Source organism: Periplaneta americana, chromosome 2 (genome assembly GCF_040183065.1).
Source record: "Periplaneta americana isolate PAMFEO1 chromosome 2, P.americana_PAMFEO1_priV1, whole genome shotgun sequence".
Taxonomy (NCBI): Eukaryota; Metazoa; Arthropoda; class Insecta; order Blattodea; family Blattidae; genus Periplaneta; species Periplaneta americana.
This window is the reverse complement of record NC_091118.1, coordinates 58,856,469-58,877,955: the sequence shown is the minus strand read 5'-3', so window position 1 is coordinate 58,877,955 and position 21,487 is coordinate 58,856,469. Positions and strand designations below refer to the sequence as shown.

Sequence of the window (21,487 nt, the reverse complement as noted above, 5' to 3'; positions counted from 1 at the left end):
ATTCTGCTTGTTCTATTTGTATTTCTTTTTTTCTCCTTGTATTTCCCATGTTCTCCTTGTGTTCCCCTTGTTTTCCTTCGCATTCCATTGTTCCTCTTGTTTTCCCTCTTTTCTCCTCTTATTCTCCTTGTTCTCCTCTTGTTTTCTCCGTCTTTCCCTTGGTCTCCTCATTTAATATTGTTCTCCTTGTCGTCATCTTGTTCTCCTTTTATTCCCCTTGTAACTGCAAGAAGGGGTTGCATTTTTATGCGATCGTCAATTCCCAAGTAACACCCCATAACCTATATAGTGATGAGCAGGATATAGTTCTGTGGCCGGGAGGAAAAAGATCTTAAGTAAAAATTTTGTATTTTTCAGGAGAGCAGTAGAAAGATTGACATTGGTGTCAATTATAGAGTTATTTTAATTATGAGGTTTTTCCTGGATATTATTTGTTTATATTTCTTCTAAAATAGGCAATGTTGCTTTATTTAGCAATTTTCTTGATTATTTCCAAAAATAGCCGCACTTAAGCCCTTTTAAGACTAGAATCCAAACTGAGTAGAAGGGACTATTTAAACATAAGATCTTTTTCATATCAAAGTAAATGGGAAATGTAAATCATTACTTACTTACTTACAAATGGCTTTTAAGGAACCCGAAGGTTCATTGCCGCCCTCACATAAGCCCGCCAGCGGTCCCTATCCTGTGCAAGATTAATCCAGTCTCTATCATCATACCCCACCTCCCTCAAATCCATTTTAATATTATCCTCCCATCTACGCCTCGGCCTCCCTAAAGGTATTTTTCCCTCCGGTCTCCCAACTAACACTCTATATGCATTTCTGGATTCGCCCATACGTGCTACATGCCCTGCCCATCTCAAACGTCTGGATTTGATGTTCCTAATTATGTCAGGTGAAGAATACAATGCGTGCAGTTCTGTGTTGTGTAACTTTCTCCATTCTCCTGTAACTTCATCCCCTTAGCCCCAAATATTTTCCTTAGCACCTTATTCTCAAACACCCTGAACCTATGTTCCTCTCAGAGTGAGAGTCCAAGTTTCACAACCATACAGAAGAACCGGTAATATAACTGTTTTATAAATTCTAACTTTCAGATTTTTCGACAGCAGACTGGATGATAAGAGCTTCTCAACCGAATAATAACACGCATTTCCCATATTTATTCTGCGTTTAATTTCCTCCCGAGTGTCATTTATATTTGTTACTGTTGCTCCAAGATATTTGAATTTTTCCACCTCTTCGAAGGATAAATCTCCAATTTTTATATTTCCATTTCGTACAATATTCTGGTCACGAGATATAATCATATACTTTGTCTTTTCGGCATTTACTTCCAAACCGATCGCTCTACTTGCTTCAAGTACAATTTCCGTGTTTTCCCTAATCGTTTGTGTATTTTCTCCTAACATATTCACGTCATCCGCATAGACAAGATGTAAATCATTAGGAATGCAGAATAGATCTTAAACAATATAGGACTGTTTACCTGGTGCTTAAAGTTTTAAAAGGAAAGGTCATCAGTATGTGATAAAATAGCTAAAATACAAGTTAGCCCTTTTTAATAAGGAAGCATGGAAAGTAAACATGTGATGTTTGTAAGGAATAAAGTATTAAATATTATTAAGTCCTTTATTCTGTGTGTGCTCGATTCAAAAAGTACTTAGGACATTTGGTAACGCTCTATAAATCCAGTCAGGAGTCTTATTTGACTTTAACCGTTTTACCAGATTGTAGAGAATTGTTTCCGCTTTCAGAATATATAAAAATCTCATTTTCACAAAACATTAACTTAAGACCTTTTTCCTTCCGGTCACAGAGTTCTACCACAGTCTAGTATGTTCAGTCACGAAGCTTGAGTTGTGAGGGTGCTAGGAACAATAGACTGTGCCGGTACTATTTCGCATTGTCTGTAATGAAGCGATAGTAGCGATCCTAGTGGTTAGCAGCTATCTAGGGATGCGTATTCCCTACGTAGTGAGCTTCGTGACTGTATATACTACTAAGACTGTGGTTCTCCGTCAAAACTCAGCCGCCCACTCGGATAGGTTATGCGTACCCTTATGTCCATAAACGAAATGAAGACATTCCAGTGATATTTTAAACACAACAGCCGTCAATGAAATTATCAGGATTTACCGTAATAACTGGGACGAGCTCACTCAACCACAGACTATCCCCAGAGACTGTTTTTAGGCAGATCCCTTGGGAAGAGAGATCTTGGGCGGCAGAAGAAACGACGGAACAACTTCCAGTCTGAGTCGCAGCAGACCAAGGGGCTTAAGCCACGATGTTAATTATAATGATGATTATTATGACGATCATGATAGCGATAATTGCAATGAAGATACATTTCGTTGTCATTAGTGGCCAAGGATTTGTCATTCATATCCGAGGTTCTTATGTTCAAAAACGGACTATAGCAGGCTTGTCACCATTTCCCCCTCCACCCAAAACCGCGTCTGTTGCTCAAGTGCTAACGCGCTGGTCCAGGCGACCCGGGTTCGATTCTCGGCGAGGTCATGATGGAATTTTTGGTAGACAAAGCAGAAGTTGCAGAGGATTTCTTTAGAGATGCTCACGTTTTCCTCTCTCATTCCGTTAACACTCTCCTCCTGCACCTCATTTCACGTGTCATCTGCACTACTAAAACCAGCTGGGATGAAGTCTTGGAGATAGTGTGGATTTCTGATGGTGATATACTAAGGCATTGGTGCATATTCAAGCCTGTACGAGCAAGCGCGCTAGGTAACCAGATTTCCCTGAGCGCGGGTTACTTGTCTTCCCCTACCAGAACGCAGCGAAAGAGACGTAGCGGTGCAAAGATTGTACAGAAAAGCAGTAAATTTGCCTCTAAAGATGTAGCTAGAAATCATTGATTTTTCACATACTACATTATTGAAATTGACATATAAAGACGACCTCCTTAGTTTTACAATTCCTTAAATTATGAAATGTATCCCAAGATTCTTAAATTTGCAGCGAAAATTATTACATATTATTATTATTATTATTATTATTATTATTATTATTATTATTATTATTATTATTATTATTATTTCGCAAAAATTAATAGTCTCTTTCGTAAAATTAATAGTTTCTTTCGTAAAATTAATAGTTCGGCTGATTGTCAAATTCTTCAAAATGACATTAATTCAATTTTACAATGGTCTGTTGAAAATGGAATGAAAATTAATCAATCCAAAACTTTTGTTATTTTCTTCTCACTTAAGACTACTTCCCAAAAATTTAAGTATTCTCTTAGTAATGTCGTAATTACCAAGAAAGATTGTATTAGAGATCTTGGTGTCTTACTTGATTCAAAATTATATTTTCATGATCATGTGCAATATATTTATACCCATTCATTAAGAATGCTTGGTCTAATCAGATCTATAACTTATTCTTTTTCTACTCCTATGTGTTTATTAATTTTATACTATACATTGGTTAGATCCAAGCTTGAATATGCATCTGTTGTATGGAACTCCATTACTTCCACTGACTCGGCTAAATTGGAGAATATTCAAAGAAAATTTATTTCCTTGTGTTCTTATAGATTTTTACCAAATTCCGATTATAACTATGAGACTAATTGCTAATATTTTAATTGCGGTAGTTTGTTTACCAGACGTCAGGATCTTGATTATTTATTTTTTTGTAAAATCATTAAGGGTGATATTGATTGTGAATCTTTCATAAGCAATATCAGTCTTCATATTCCTGCTAAGGGTTTAAGATTTCATAAAATGTTTTATAATAGGAGTTCTAAATCTCTGTCTCCGGTCTGCAGATGTATTAAATATGCTAATTTGCATGGATTGAACTTGGATCCATTTAATGTGTAGTAGCCTATATCTTTTGAGTTTTTATGTCATTTTTATTAATTTATGCCATTGTCAATATATGTATTATATTATTCTTGCCAATTCATATCTTTACAATATTACTTATATTATTCCAGTCTTCATTTATTTGATTTCATTAATACATTTGTAATTCACTCTATTCAATTGCCATTATTTTTAATTATCTCACTGAACTAATTTTAATAATTATTATTTGTGCTATTTATTTTGTTGCATTTGGTCAATTGATTAATGTAGACTATTATACTGATTGTATTTCATCTCACTGCAATTTCTATCATTCATTCTCATCATCATTTGTTGTTTTGTTTGTATCTTGTGCTAAACTGTAATTGGCCTTGTGCTGTTGTTTCGCACATTAATATTATAAATAAATAAATAAATAAATAAATAAATAAATAAATAAATAAATAAATAAATAAATAAAATTATTTTTATTATTATTATTATTATTATTATTATTATTATTATTATTATTATTATTATTATTATGCTGTACCGAAGTACATATGATATTTCCGTGCAGGAAATTCGGCCGACTCTTCGTGACGCTCTAGGAAATGATTTTAATTGTACAAATGCAGTCCTGAGATTTTTATCGAGTACTGGACTGGACAGGGTGATTTAGTTTTTGACCCGTGTTAATTATCCTCCGGACCCTTTACATCCGGAGGTTACACTTGTTATTTAGTATATAAGTTTTTTAACAAACTTGACATTCGGACCTTTTACATCGGAGTATTTTAGAAATACGCCAGATAATTTATTTATGGTAGCATTTTTATTGTTATTTTGTCTCTTTTTAAATACTAGTTAAGGTCTGAGATTTTTATAATGTTTTATGCATCACCCTGTTGAAACTGCATTTGTATACCTCGTTTTAATCGTGACAACGTTTTTTAGTTCTTTAAGCATTCTGATTATTGTATAGTCTCTGTTCTGTAAAGAATTTTAGATAAGGGCGCAAATAGCCATAGATGCTGACGCGCCCTTTTTAAACCCTACTAACTAACTAACTCCGTGCAGGAATTCTGCGTTACCATATGATGAAGGATGGATAGAACAGAGAAAAATTGTCTCCGGCACGGGGACTCGAACCCGGATTTTTCACCTCTTCGTGCTGACGCTTTATCAACTAAGCCACACCGGATTCCAGTTCCGATGCAGGATCGAATCCCTTCAGTTTAAGTCCTACCTCACAGTTTTTCCCTCTGGTGGCCTACCCTCATGTACCTAAGGCCTATGTGTCACAAAATATGTGACAATGTTCCATCCATCCTTCATCATATGATAACGCAGAATTCCTGCACGGAAATATCATATGTACTTCGGTACATCATAATAATATGATATGTGTAAGTAATCTCTTAGTGATTCAAGACGGCGGTCATCCCGTCGGATCCCGGCCACTTAGTCACTCGTAATGAGTGCACCTCTGTACATAATGCGTTGGACATTGTGCCACTGTCACACATCTGTGACACAGTGCATGAAAGGTAGGCCACCAAAGGGAAAACTGAGAGGTAGAACTTAAACTGAGGGAATTCGATCCGGCATCGGAACTGGAATCCGGTGTGGCGTCAGCACGTAGAGCTGAAAACCCGGGTTCGAGTACCGGTGCCAGAGAGAATTTTTCTCTGTTCTATCCATCCTTCATGAAAATTATTACGATTTTCAGCAGCACATACGTAGGCGTATAGATGGGTCAAGCATATAAACGTAATTGATGAACCTAACCATGCCAAAAATATTAAGGTCCAAGCTATTCGATGATGGTAAGTTGGCTATGCTTAGACTTGCTTCTTCAAGTAATATTTTGCAAGATGTAAAAGCTAATGTGAGCCGGAAATCAAAGAAGCAATTCTGGCGAAATTACATTTTAAAAGATTTGTTTTCGCATAACAGTACTGCTATTATTATAATGGCAATGATGTTATACCGTACTCCAGTAGTTTGAAAAGCGTTACACGTGGATGCAGTTATTTTCAAATTATTTATTTGGTATTGCAAATTACAAGAAACGCTTGGTTCGTTATTGAAAATCGCATATATAACGTCCTCTGTTGTGAAATAATTATATTTCATTTCTTTAAAAGATAAAGGAGAGTGTAAAGAATTATTGCAATTCGATTTTATGTAATGTTCGCTTGTTCACTGCTATATCTGTACAGCAATATACACTGCAACTAGGTAGCATGCGTAGTAATCGAAGGTAATAGTAATATGCGTTACAAGAGCGGTATGTTGAAGTTTTCATGTTCGAGGAAAAGTTTGAAAAAGCGAAACGTAGTTGAGCTTTTTTAATTTCCGAGAATTTAAATAAAACATACCGCTCGTGTATCGTACATTATTTTGTGCGAAGATTGTTTATTACATACCTGAAAGAGGAATTTCTAATTAGTTGCAATGAAATCTCCATCTTGGTTTCTGTTCAGTGATGGCAAAGTTGCAAAACAAAAATACCTATCTTCAACGTTGTTTCTTTAAAATGTTTTCTGTGTTTACTATACTCCAGCAGGCCGTGATATACGTCTGTCTTCCCCCCCCCCCAGTCTATGATGAGTCTGGAATCTTGTTGATTTTTTCACGGCTTCCTTAATGTTACTTTCATCACGAATGCAGTAACTTTAGTGGAGTTGTAGAGTTTACTTAATTTTTGCAAATATTTAAAAACAATAATTAACAGTGCAATTTAGGTGAAATTGCAATGGTAAGTTTCCAATTTATAATTATTACTATATTGAACGTCTCTAAAAATAATATATTAAAAGCCTAAAGCAGTAAAATCAATATGTCACTTAAGCGGTAAGAAGAGGGAAATTGTTATTTGTGTTAGGTTGGGAATACTGAATGTGGAATTTTAGATTTACCGCGGATTGGTTTTGTGCGGAAACCATGCAAATACGCATGATCTCGCACAAAATAAATTATCTAGAAGTTCTTAGATAAAATTGATGCAATATAAATAAATAAATATCATAAATATATTTATTTTAATTAATCAATTAAAATGAATAATTTAAATAAATCAACAAATAAATATAAGTAAATAAACAAATAAGCAAGTAAATAAATAAAGAAGCAAATGAATAACTAAATAAATAAATAATGTAATATAAGTACTTCAATGTTCGTACCTGGATCAAATTATGGCAGTTTATTATGAATTGGTTGTTTAAGTATTAAATGGTACAAATTACAAAACCTCTTTTGCAACTATGCCAAATACACAATATAAGACTATTTTTATTTTATTTTATTTTTTAGTTTTTATGGGCGTTCTTTAAATACTTTTAAGTCATAATTGCCTTATTTTAGATATTTTTTATAATTTGTAGGTCAACAAAATCTTCTTATTTATCTATAATTTACAAAAGCCTTTGGAGTACCATTCATGTTAACAGAGCAATATCGAATGGCTTTAATTTTTTTTAATGAGACGTCACAATACATTATTACTTGTCAACAACACGATGACAATCGCCATACCACAACTAAAGCCGCAAACCAACAACTACAACTATCAATGTCACTATCAGCACCACTATTACCACTAAAATCAACACTACCACCACAACATAATAATGAAGGTGGATCAGATATCCACTACGACGATGTAGGAGTTATGCATGATACAGGTTCTTATTATTCTTGTCATATTGCATTGGACGAGTTGGAAGGCAGTTCACTGTCTGGAAGTGTGGGTGTCTGACGGCAATGAATTAATGCATTTACTGCAGTACCGCGGCAGGGAATCGATCCACAACATGCTGAATGCGGCCCATATTGCGGTTTTAGTAGTGGGTTAAAGGAAATATATAGCCCACTATTTATTTGTATTAGTTCTATTCTTCCTTTTAATTTTACCCACATTGTTCAAACCAACCTTTAAAGCACCGGTGACCAAAGCAGGTGTCGTGATTATACCATGTAATCGAGGAGTTTCCTGTACATTGTTGAGTGTTTCATTCACGTACTGGAGGCAAGCAGTGGCGGTATCATGTCGCTCTACAAACTTTATCTCTACAAGCAGTAAGAGGTGGTTTCGTAAAGAATGTGGAGAACTTTTTTGTTGTTCTATCGAACAAAATGTTGCTCAACGGTTCAATTAGGTGTATGTAGAAACAAGAGTCTGAATCGGACGTTTTCGCTCGAGCGCCAAGTAGTTCATAGCGTAATCCGAAAGGTAGCGCGAGCGATAAATCCTCGAACGGTATAAGCCGAGCGTTAGACATTCGTTCTTGTTACAGTGATGAACTGTGTAGTAACATCATAGATGTTTATCATTTCAAAACTTTGCAGTGTTTAACTAACCTCTCCATAGTACAACTACAAAACTTGCTTTAAAATGTAATGTAAATGTTGTAGGTAAAGGTTTCCCCCCCCCCCCCCACACAGGAGTGATTTTGTTTTTGCCACATCTGATAGATGTTATTGGATGTAAATGTAATAATTATAAACGGAGAACACAATCACGATAATGCAAGAACCGTATCAAGTTTTCTAGTAATAATAATAATAATAATAATAATAATAATAATAATAATAATAATAATAATAATCTCTAATAATTAGTGTATCAATCTTTGCGTCTGTAACAGTTGTGCAGCATGATTATTCGTTTTATTATATTTTCTGTGACGTTATCTCTGTATTAATATTGTTATTAATCTACTGCTATATCAATAATATTTTGTAAAACGTTTCTACATTGTCGCAGTATATAGGTGGAACACTATGTATGGACCTATCATATTATATGTGGTAAATCAAATATTGAATAATTATTAATTAGCAATAATAACTGTATATCGAAGTTTTTCATACTATTTTATTTATAACTTCATGTTTTGGTACGTTCCATTGACTGTTCCATTAAACGTTTGTCATAAACGCAGAAAATAAAGCCTTATTTTTACAGTGTGAGCAAAACATGTGTATCTTATCTGTCGCCTTCCATACAAGATAAGACATGTCGGTGAGATGACCTTGTACTGTGTTTCTATTTATTACGAGCGTATCACGACCGATCGTATCTCACTCGAGGGTGCGACACTCGACCGAGTTCAAGCGAGCGATTTAACTCCAATGCAGCACTCTGGTAGAGACATTAAGTGCCACGATCAATAATAATAAATTATTATTATTATTATTATTATTATTATTATTATTATTACTATTACTATTGTCCACTACGTATGTGTTTCTATAATCTTCTGTATGTGCATGAATATTGATATTTTTTTAGATCTTCTCCCTAGAAGGATAAAATTATTAGGTTTTATCTCAGTTTTAATCTTTAAATAAGGGTGCCAAACCTAGGGAATCGTGTAGGACAATTAAAAAGAAAACTATGATTAATGTCCACTTGTCAATGTAGCCCGTGTTTTCATTAATAAACTCCCTCGTATGTAATCGTGAAAATATTGTAACTAATTCAACAGTTCATAGCATAAGTACTTGTCAAAAAAATTACTTTCATACTCCATCGGCAAATCTATCGTGCTATCAGAAAGGAAACCAGGTACGTTGTATGTTAGTAAAATATTTTACTGGTCTCCATATGGATAGGCCTATAAGAAATCGAACTCAAAACATAAGATTATTTAGGAAAAAATTAAAAATGTACCTGTTCACACTTGTGGAGTAACGGTTAGTGCGTCTGATCGCGAAACCAGGTGGCCCGGGTTCGAATCCCGGTCGGGGCAAGTTACCTAGTTGAGGTTTTTTCAGGGGTTTTCCCTCAACCCAATATGAGCAAATGCTGAGTAACTAACGGTGCTGAACCCCGGACTCATTTTATTGGCATTATCATCTTCATTTCATTCAGACGCTAAATAATCTGAGATGTTGATACAGCGTCGTAAAACAACATACTAAAAATGAATGACCCGTACCTGTCCACACCTGTGGAGTAACGGTTAGAACGTCTGACCGCGAAACCAGGTGACCCGGGTTCGAATTCTGGTCGGGGCAAGTTACCTAATTTAGGTTTTTTCCGAGGTTTTGCCTCAGCCCAATATGAGCAAATGCTGGATAGCTATCGGTGCTGAATTCCGGTCTCATTTCACCGGCATTATCACCTTCATTTCATTCAGATGCTAAATAACGTGAGATGTTGATACAGCGACATAGAATAACTCACTAAAAAGAAAGATGTACCTAATTTATGACGCCTTCTATTCTGCAGGTGAATTTATGACATTCAACAACGCTACATGAATATTTCTGTCTTATATTAAGTATCGATACTAACCCTTTGTGTGTTCTAGTAGACTATATTGTAGACTCTTCTGCATATATTTCAACTAGACTGTGACTATAATCAAGACTTTGCAGTAGACCTACTATTAATTTTTTGTTTGACATGTTCCATATTCTAGCTGTGAAGCGATGTATGAGTACCATGAAGTATAAATAAATACAATACAATACATAAAACCCGAACCCGCTCGTTTCACTGTCAGACACGCTGACCGTTACTCCAAGCGGTGGACATAGTTATAGCACAGTCTAGTATATAGTCACGAAGCTTGAGTTGTGGAGGTACTAGAAACAATAGACTGTGCCGTTACTATTTCGCATTGTCTGTGATGAGGCGATAGTAGCGATCCTAGTGGTTAGCAATTATCTATGGATGCATATTCCCTACGTATCGAGCTTCGTGACTGTATATACTAGACTGTGGTTATAGTTACTATGGTAACAGTTTTAGTGTTGATATATTTTGTTAGTCTCTGTATTGTGGAAACAGTATTATTGATGAAATAAACATAAAGTAAGATGTTCTTAACAGAAGAGACAGAGAATTGAGATTCTAACGAAAATTGGATTTGGTGAGAGAAGACTTACACAACAAAAGGTACGCACACTTTTTAACGACACTCATCGAAATCTGTCACCTATTTCTCTGTCAACTATGAGTAGAATAAAAATGAAATTCAGAGAACACGGACATATCTGAGACATAAAAATAACATTTGTGCGAGATCGTGCGTATTTGCTTGGTTTCCGCACAAAACCAATCCGCGGTAAGTCTAAAATTCCACATTCAGTATTCCCAACCTAACACACATAACAATTTCCCTCTTCTTACCGCTTAAGTGACATATTGATTTTACTGCTTTAGGCTTTTAACATATTATTTTTAGAGACGTTCAATATAGTAATAATTATAAATTGGAAACTTACCATTGCAATTTCACCTAAATTGCACTGTTAATTATTGTTTTTAAATATTTGCAAAAATTAAGTAAACTCTACAACTCCACTAAAGTTACTGCATTCGTGATGCATGTAACATTAAGGAAGCCGTTTGTTTTAAGTTCGCATTTATAGACTGGAGGGGGGGAGGGGGAAGACAGACGTATATCACGGCCTGCTGGAGTATAGTAAACACAGAAAACATTTTAAAGCAACAACGTTGAAGATAGATATTTTTGTTTTGCAACTTTGCCGTCATTGAACAGAAACCAAGATGGAGATTTCATTGCAACTAATCAGAAATTCCTCTTTCAGGTATGTAATAAACGATCTTTGCACAAAATAATGTACGATACACGAGCGGTATGTTTTCTTTCAATTCTCGGAAATTAAAAAAGCTCAACTACGTTTCGCTTTTTCAAACTTTTCCTCGAACATGAAAACTTCAACATACCGCTCTTGTAACGCATATTACTATTTCTGTTAAGAATACCTTGTTTTATGTTGATTTCATCGATAGGACTGCTTTAATAACACAGGGAGTAATAAAATATATAAACAATGACATTGTCACCATAGTAACCATAACCATAGTGTGTGTTTTAGTTGGTTATTTCACGACGTTCTATCAACTACTTGATTATTTAGTGTCGATGGGATTGATGATAGCGTGTTAGTATTTGGCGAAGTGAGGCCCAGAATTTGCCATAGATTGCCTGACATTCGCTTTGTATTTGGGGAAAATCCAACCAGGTAATCAGCCCAAGCGGGAATCGAACCAACGCCGAGAGCAACACCGGATAGGTAGGCAATAGCCTCAGGCGACTGAGCTACGCCGATGGCCAACTATGATAAAATAAAAAAAATGAAATATTACATTTAAAAAATATGCTCTTTTAGATGATATTAAACAATTATTATAGAGTGTCATTAAAAAATTTTATCGATGACATCATACCTCACACAATAATAATCTCAAAAAATGTTTTGTTTCCAGAAAAAAAATTCCTTTCTAAATCAAGGTTTGAACGTGTTTTTCTGTACTATTTTTCATATCGTTCTCTACTATTTCCTTATTCCTTTCTTACATAGTTCGATTGCTTTCTTTTCTCTTTTCTTTTGTTTTTTTTTCTCTACATTTTCATACTATTCTCTAATTCTCCCTTATTCCTTTCTTACATAGTTCGATTGTCTTCTTTTTCCTTTTCTTTTGTTTTTTCTTTACCTGTTCATACTATTCTCTAATTCTTCCTTATTGCTTTCTTATATAGTTCGATTGTTTTCTTTTCTCTTTTCTTTCGTTTTTTCCTCTATCTTTTCATACTCTTCTCTAATTCTCCCTTATTCCTTTCTTTCATAGTTGGATTGTCTTCTTTTCTCTTTTCTTTTGTTTTTTCTCTACCTTTTCATACCTTTCTCTACTTCTCCCTCATTTATTTCCAACTTATTTCGATGTTATTCTCTTTTTCTTTCTTTGTTCGTTTCTTATTTTTTATAATATCCACTTACAAAACAAACTGAGTAAATACAGAAATAATAATGAGTAGATGATAAACAAATCTAGCATCCTACGCCTATAATTACTACGATGCCCTTTTGTTCCGCACACGTAAGATTTTTGGAGTTGCTTTTCAAGAGGCGGGGGCGTTGCAAGTGTCGCCTCCTGACGGGAATACTCGGAACTGTGTGCACGCGCCGCGCGGTCTGCACGAGACAGATGAAGGCGGTCGGGCGATGCATGCAGGCAGTCAGCTCGTTTAGTTAGGCGAGGGCCTTCGGCAGAGGTGGAAGTGCATACGGGAATCGCGCGCCGCTCTGACAACCAACCCTAGCCCTAGCGATCTCTATACCGACATAAACAAAACAAAATGTGACAGTCTTCTCTTGTATTTTTCTTTTCTTGAAAGAAAAGCAACACGACTGAAATAGTTTTACGAAACTTTCAAGTGTTTGTGTTTGAATTGTCCATAGATTTGATTTAGAATGTAACTTTCATGAACTTGTGAGAGGTGAAGTGACCCAAACAAATACGAAACTTGCTGACAAGAGTGGAAAGGTAGGAAAAACGTGTGGATATCGGGGAGAAGGCGTAGAAATACGAGTAAACGAGGTTTTAGTTACAAAAAATGTGTCGCCGATTGGGACCTACATTTTGTCTTGTGGCGTTTGGCGCCCAAACCGGTGACTATTGAACTCTCTCGCGTGGTGAGAAATCAAGTGACATAATGGTGATAGTGGTGATTTTGGTGGTGATGCTGATGGCCGCCCCTGGCCAAGGCAGCAACGACATTATCTTGGGGACTGCCCATGTCATCGGAGGAGGCATTCTGGCACCGGCTCATCACCAGATGGGGGAGTTGACGCGGTGTCCATGGGCTTGCTCTTGCACTGGGCTGGCTGTCGACTGCTCTCACCGAGGTCTGACCCAGGTACCGAGGAATCTGCCCACCGACGCCGAAAGAGTGTAAGTACAAGAGTGGAACATTAACATAATACCTGTTTCTTGAGTCGTAGTGTGTCAGGCTCTACTTCGCTGTACCGAAGCGCGCGTTATTCGTGTTTTTGTATCTAAGGGGTGTACAAGAGGGGTAGTGTTAGTCCCGCGTACATGATGTGAGGGAATATGAAAGGATTATGCGTTGTAGAATGAGAGATTTTACCTTATCGAATTTAAAAGCACTTATATCGTAGTATAGTGAATTTCCACAAAACGACCAACTGTACCAGCAATGTTTTCTGGTAGAATGATTATTTCTTAAAGTAATGGAACTTCACACAGCCCTCTGTTTCGAAACTTGTTTTTATAGCAGACGGAGAAGATCGCAAGCACAACATAACATAGAATCATTTAAACTTGATGTCGGGGTAAATTTGACTAAAATACCATTTAAACAGGTATATTAGATATTATATGAGCTAGATTGTCAAAATGTTTATTTACATTTATTGTATGTTACAAAACAACGTTAGATAGGCTACATGCAACGTAATAAACATCATTTTCGAGCTGTAAATGAAGATGTGATAGTAAGTAGCTTAAGCGGAGTTATGGGGGGGGGGGAGGCATGGGGGCACCGCCCCCTCCCAAACTTGTCTCAACTATTTTTATTTTCTATTAACATTAGAAAATATTAAATACAAAAGACTTTTCTTGCTTTTGTTTATGATTAAGTTTCTGTGCTTAAATTGACGAATTAATGTCTTCAGATCATGTGTCTAGACTATAATATTTATTCTAAATTTCTGAATGTATAAGAATCTCTGTACCTCGTTTGAGGAATGGAAGCACTGCAATGTTTCTTTTGCAGGAGCCTGTACTAATGTGTTAGAAATCTGCAGTGGCCATCTACTGAATAAGGTGTTAGTGGGGGGGGGGAAACCATAGTACCATGTTAAAGGAGTGAAAATTTTCAGTAGTTTTCATAAAACAACCTTAGTCCAAAGATTTTTTTTGTGAAAACTACCATTTTCCAGGAAGATGGTACGATGGTAGTATTTACAAATAATATCCCATTCATAAACAAAAGCAAGAAAAGTCTTTTGAATTCAATATCTTGTAATGTTAAGAGAAAAAAAAAAAGAGTTCAGACAAATTTGGGGGGGGGGGGCAGTGCTCCCACATACCCTCCTGTAACTCTGCCTATGGTTATGCCCTATTATAATTTGTAGTATACCTACAGTTGAAGCCCTATGCAACTCGGCCCGAAACATCGTGGATATGGATGTAACACTATAAGAAGCATGCACCCCAAAAATACTTTTATTAAATTATCATATTCCGATATACTGTACCATGGTCAAGCTATAAAGGCTGGTTCACAATAAACCGGGAACGGAAACGACAACGAGAACGAGGTCGAAAATATTGTTAAAATAAATGTATTTAACTATTGTGAATGCTCACATTTAAATACATTTATTTTAACATTATTTCCGTTCTCATTCTCGTTGTCGTTTCCGTTCCCGGTTTATTGTGAACCAGCCTTAACAGTGGAGTAAGTAAATGATATCCCTCGTAACCTCGTTATATCGGGATTCTATGGTTTTGCCCCCCCCCTCCCCCAAGGAAACGGTTCTCTCTTCGCCTATGGTCCGTAGTGACTTTATCCGAAACCATATTTACGTTACAGTATGTATTAGTAATAATGTGGCAAGAGATTCAGTGAACATCCCTTATCGAAGACCATGGCAATAAATAGTGATGACTGATAACCCTGAAAATTTAGACTTACTTGTTTTGTGGTAGTAATCTGTCAATAAGCCACATTATCTTTCATTAAGTCGAAGAAATATGTGAATGTGTTAACAGATTGTAAGAATGTGCTGCTTAAAAATATAATTCTTTTATATATGGAGTAAAAGGTATAAACTGTACGATGTACATTGTGAATTATCTTTATTTATACCCGAGGTCTTCAGTTTTATACGGCAGATCTAACAAATTAACCGCAGAATTGTAAAACTGGGATGACGTGTGTTACCCCGTTTTACTAGGGATTTTGTCCTCCAAATGTTTACATTCCAGTTCTGTTAGGTATAGTGATGATGTGTGGTGGACCGGTGCAGTAAGATGATAAAGTAGGTTTTGTTGTATTTATAAGGAAGTACGGAGGGAATGAATTTAGGAGCCTGTAAGAAGTGCTAGATTAGAAGATGATAATTAGGGTTATATGGATTGTAAAGAAGTAATATACTGTAGGAATAAATAGAGGGGTTTTGTTAATGGATTGAAATGGGGAAAGGAGGAAACTTAGAGTGATTAATAGGTTAGTCATTGACAATAGTGAGAAAGAATGCTAAGAGCAATAAAATGGGCTATTGCAAGCATAGATGGAGAAAAGGATTAGCGGATATACCAACGAAAGATCTAAAGATACATTTATGGTGAAATTGTTGGCCGTCATAACTGCCTCTTTTTGTTTTTTTTTTTTAGTTGGTTATTTAACGACGCTGTATCAACTACGAGGTTATTTAGCGTCGATGAGATTGGTGATAGCGAGACGGTATTTGGCGAGATGAGGCCGAGGATTCGCCATAGATTACCTGACATTCACCTTACGGTTAGGGAAAACCTCGGAAAAAACCCAACCAGGTAATCAGCCCAAGCGGGGATCGAACCCGCGCCCGAGCGCAACTTCAGACCGGCAAGCAAGCGCCTTTAACCGACTGAGCTACGCCGATGGCTCTCTTTTTCTTTCTTTCTTTCAAAAATGGTCATATTTCATGGTTTCTCAGAAACGAAAATTGCAGAAAAAATGTCGAAAATTATAGTTTAAATTAAAAAAAAAAACTCGTGAAATATTACGAACTCCAAATAAAAAAAGGTTAAAAATGGATAATTTCTACGACAAAAAAAAAATACAAAATTGCTCATTTTACTTACAGTTATGTGCCATTTCACCAAAAAGTTTATATGCAAGGAATACCAAAAGCCTGAACAAACCAAACCTAACCTGTCACTATTCTTCAACTTTACGAAAAATCGCTTTTATCTAATGTATCTATATAATAATAATAATAATAATAATAATAATAATAATAATAATAATAATAATCCGAGCTACGGCAGCCCATGAAGGACCATGACCGACCAGCCGGCTGCTGGTCTCACGTTCACATGCTGAAGCAGAGATGAACGATCATCCAACCAGAATGGAGTTATCGTGTGGTTAGCACGATGATCCCACCAGTCGTTATAGCTGTCTTTCGTAACCTGATTTCGCTACCTATCGTAGCTCCCCAAGTGCATCACGATGCTGGGTGGGCACCGGTCCCATACATTGGCCGAAATTTCTTGAGAAAATTTCTTCCCCCATGAGGACTCGAACCAGCTCGCAGGATGCCTTAGACCACGGCGCGGGACCTATCTATCAAAAAACATATATGCACGGCTAAGCAAAAGCCTAAAGAAGCCAAATCTAACCTGTCACTGATTCTCGACCTTATGAAAACTCGCTTATTCTATAGTTTCACAGTTTGCACATACACATTTATCGGATAATGCACCGTGTCTTAACAGAAAAAAAAATCGCAGTTCAATGTTCAACAATAGCTGCTTTGAAAACCTCAAAACCGTTCACCTTTTATTAATTGAAGGGGTGAGAATGAAGTAGTCGAAAGCCACACTTTTAACAAAAATGTTTTTTTTGTTGTTCATTTCTTACACATACGGGGAAGCTATAACTTAAGTAAAATATTATAAAATGTAGGCCTACTCAACAAATGAGGTATAGGTCTAACTATACGCCGAAGAAATTATGATACCGCACCAAATAACATTGGACTCTAAACATTTTAACACGCTCTTCTGGAAAATTTTGTCTGTGTGGCTTAGGACTATATCATTCTCACCCCTTCTATTACATATTCACAAACTTAACGTTAAAATTGGTGCCCATTGTCCAATTGGAAATCGAAAAGTAGACTTAGAAGAAGCAGAACCAACCATTGACAATTGTCACACAAATCACGAAAAAGTATGTTACGTTTTTCACTTTCCGTGTACTTTACCACAAAATAGGTAAAATCACAACAATCAAATGAACACAAAAACAGAGTTTGTGTAAAAGTAGTTTTGGAATGGGTGAGGATGAAGATGGTGAGGAAGGGAAAAGGGAAAACCCGGTGCCGGCACGTAGTCTACTCCTGTCGAATAGCATCATGGGGGCCACCAGGCATAACATTCCCATCCGACGGACGAATCACAATCAACAGTGACGTGCCTTGTCTTCATATGCACTGCGGAGAGATTTGAGATTTAACCCAGGCATATTGGTTATTAGAAGTTGTACACCACCACCTCCTCTCTTAGTCCCGAAAATTTCTGATCCCGCCGTGAATCGAACCCGGGCCGGCTAGTCTGGAGGTGATACGCTGCCACTGAGCTAACTCGGTGGAGTGACCAATGAATGTTACCGCACTTGATCAACTGTGTAGCATACATTGCTTGGAGCAGCGATAGGGTCTCAGGAAACGAAAGCATTTACTTTTAGTCCTGAAAATTTTGGTTCTGGATGATTTTTCAAAAGGCTTTCTTCTAATAGGTGAGGTCCCAGAACTTTGTTCAGCAGAAGTACGGAGTTAGGTATTTTCTCCATGAAGTATTGCACAGGTTTTGTATGTTATTAGCAAATACATATTTTACTACTAGTTAGTAAGTTATAAATGACGTAATAATGCAAGTTCCAGAACAATTTAAAGTTAGCAATTTAAGGATTTCTTTCGTGTCTGTTATGAATAAGTGAGAAGTTTAGTTGGCATAGTTAATTATTGATGTCTCTATGACGGTGCTTTGCTTCTGGTATGCGTAGGAGTCCTAAGGTATTTCTTTCTTACGTCATGCAAAGGGTTTTGATATTGCTTCTCTTGTTAAAAAAAATAGACGTTCTTTGTCTAAATATGCTGAAATGTTATTACAATCACAGTTACTTTCACTGTTACCATTCATGTAAATCTTTTTATTTTATTTTGAAATCTAAGACTAGTATTATAGTTAAATAAATCCATGATAAAATTCTCGTAATTATACAGAGTGATTCACGAGGATTCACCGCCACTTACGGAGCATATTTCCGAAGATATTCTGAGCAAAAAATGTCATATAAATTTGTGTCCTAATCTCATTATTTTCAGTTACATTAATTTGAAGAGTCGACCTGGTTGGCGAGTTGGTATGCTGGCCTTCTATGCCCAAGGTTGCGGGTTCGATCCCTGGCCAGGTCGATGGCATTTAAGTGTGCTTAAATGCGATAGGCTCATGTCAGTAGATTTACTGGCATGTAAAAGAACTCCTGCGGGACAAAATTCCGGCACATCCGGCGACGCTGATATAACCTCTGCAGTTGCGAGAGTCGTTAAATAAAACATAACATTCAACATTTAATTTGAAGATGTTTGTAAAATACATTTATTCTTCAGTTTTAAGGATAAATGAATATTACGGATAAAGAATGGACTATTCAGGAGTATCATTTCTATAATTAGTTAGTATCCTGAAGCTAAAAATGTGTTGTGAATTCCATAGTTGCTTCTACAGATTTTTTTTATTTTTTTATTTTTAACTACAAAAGTACATTTTTATTATACATATATCACAAGAATTCTTACGAATCACGCACCACTATTGTAAATTCTTTAAGACTGTACATTAGGATGCATAATTAAAATCTAAAGAATAAAGTTCCTAAAGTCGTATGATTTGTAACAATTTTTGTGATAAGTGCGTAAGAATGATGTAATTTTTAGTTAAAAAATTGAAAAACTAAATCTGTACAAAGCAATTAAGAATAGTTTTTCTCCGAAAAAAAAAGTTTAAAAATTTTGATTTCACTAGGGAAATGCGTACAAACTACAAAAATTGAGCGGAGAACAACAATAAAAAAGCTGTTTTGAGATACAAGCGTTTTTATTTAAATTTTTCTTTAAAAATTAGAATCCTAGTTTACATACAAATATGAACATAACATAGATTAGGGCACCGTTTAATTAATGCACATGCTCATGCTTTTCTATAGCTTCTAAGTAGCCTACCGGTATATAGATAGATTAGGACACTGTTTAATTAATGCACATGCTCATGCTTTTCTATAGCTTCTAAGTAGACTACCGGTATATAGATAGATTAGGGCACTGTTTAATTAATGCACATGCTTATGCTTTTCTATAGCTTCTAAGTAGCCTACCGGTATATAGATAGATTAGGGCACTGTTTAATTAATGCACATGCTCATGCTTTTCTATAGCTTCTAAGTAGCCTACCGGTATATAGATAGATTAGGACACTGTTTAATTAATGCACATGCTCATGCTTTTCTATAGCTTCTAAGTAGCCTACCGGTATATAGATAGATTAGGGCACTGTTTAATTAATGCACATGCTCATGCTTTTCTATAGCTTCTAAGTAGCCTACCGGTCTATAGATAGATTAGGGCACTGTTTAATTAATGCACATGCTCATGCTTTTCTATAGCTTCTAAGTAGCCTACCGGTATATAGATAGATTAGGACACTGTTTAATTAATGCACATGCTCATGCTTTTCTATAGCTTCTAAGTAGCCTACCGGTATATAGATAGATTAGGGCACTGTTTAATTAATGCACATGCTCATGCTTTTCTATAGCTTCTAAGTAGCCTACCGGTATATAGATAGATTAGGGCACTGTTTAATTAATGCACATGCTCATGCTTTTCTATAGCTTCTAAGTAGCCTACCGGTCTATAGATAGATTAGGGCACTGTTTAATTAATGCACATGCTCATGCTTTTCTATAGCTTCTAAGTAGCCTACCGGTATATAGATAGATTAGGACACTGTTTAATTAATGCACATGCTCATGCTTTTCTATAGCTTCTAAGTAGCCTACCGGTATATAGATAGATTAGGGCACTGTTTAATTAATGCACATGCTCATGCTTTTCTATAGCTTCTAAGTAGCCTACCGGTATATAGATAGATTAGGGCACTGTTTAATTAATGCACATGCTCATGCTTTTCTATAGCTTCTAAGTAGCCTACCGGTATATAGATAGATTAGGACACTGTTTAATTAATGCACATGCTCATGCTTTTCTATAGCTTCTAAGTAGCCTACCGGTCTATAGATAGATTAGGGCACTGTTTAATTAATGCACATGCTCATGCTTTTCTATAGCTTCTAAGTAGCCTACCGGTCTATAGATAGATTAGGGCACTGTTTAATTAATGCACATGCTCATGCTTTTCTATAGCTTCTAAGTAGCCTACCGGTATATAGATAGATTAGGACACTGTTTAATTCATGCACATGCTCATGCTTTTCTATAGCTTCTAAATAGCCTACCGGTCTATAGATAGATTAGGGCACTGTTTAATTCATGCACATGCTCATGCTTTTCTATAGCTTCTAAGTAGCCTACCGGTCTATAGATAGATTAGGGCACTGTTTAATTAATGCACATGCTCATGCTTTTCTATAGCTTCTAAGTAGCCTACCGGTATATAGATAGATTAGGGCACTGTTTAATTAATGCACATGCTCATGCTTTTCTATAGCTTCTAAGTAGCCTACCGGTATATAGATAGATTAGGGCACTGTTTAATTAATGCACATGCTCATGCTTTTCTATAGCTTCTAAGTAGCCTACCGGTCTATAGATAGATTAGGGCACTGTTTAATTAATGCACATGCTCATGCTTTTCTATAGCTTCTAAGTAGACTACCGGTCTATAGATAGATTAGGGCACTGTTTAATTAATGCACATGCTCATGCTTTTCTATAGCTTCTAAGTAGACTACCGGTCTATAGATAGATTAGGGCACTGTTTAATTAATGCACATGCTCATGCTTTTCTATAGCTTCTAAGTAGACTACCGGTCTATAGATAGATTAGGGCACTGTTTAATTAATGCACATGCTCATGCTTTTCTATAG

At 36.1% G+C, this 21,487-nt stretch overlaps 1 protein-coding gene across 1 annotated transcript in view; it reads left to right on the top strand.

The window, feature by feature from the left end:
- Positions 1 to 12,809: 12,809 nt before the first annotated feature.
- Positions 12,810 to 21,487, top strand: part of LOC138695270 (protein slit-like) — a 444,144-nt gene continuing 435,466 nt past the window's right edge. The window contains exon 1 of the mRNA XM_069819707.1: positions 12,810 to 13,538. Coding sequence (XP_069675808.1) covers positions 13,300 to 13,538 — 239 coding nt within the window. The 5' untranslated portion in view covers positions 12,810 to 13,299. The remainder of the gene's footprint in view (positions 13,539 to 21,487) is intronic.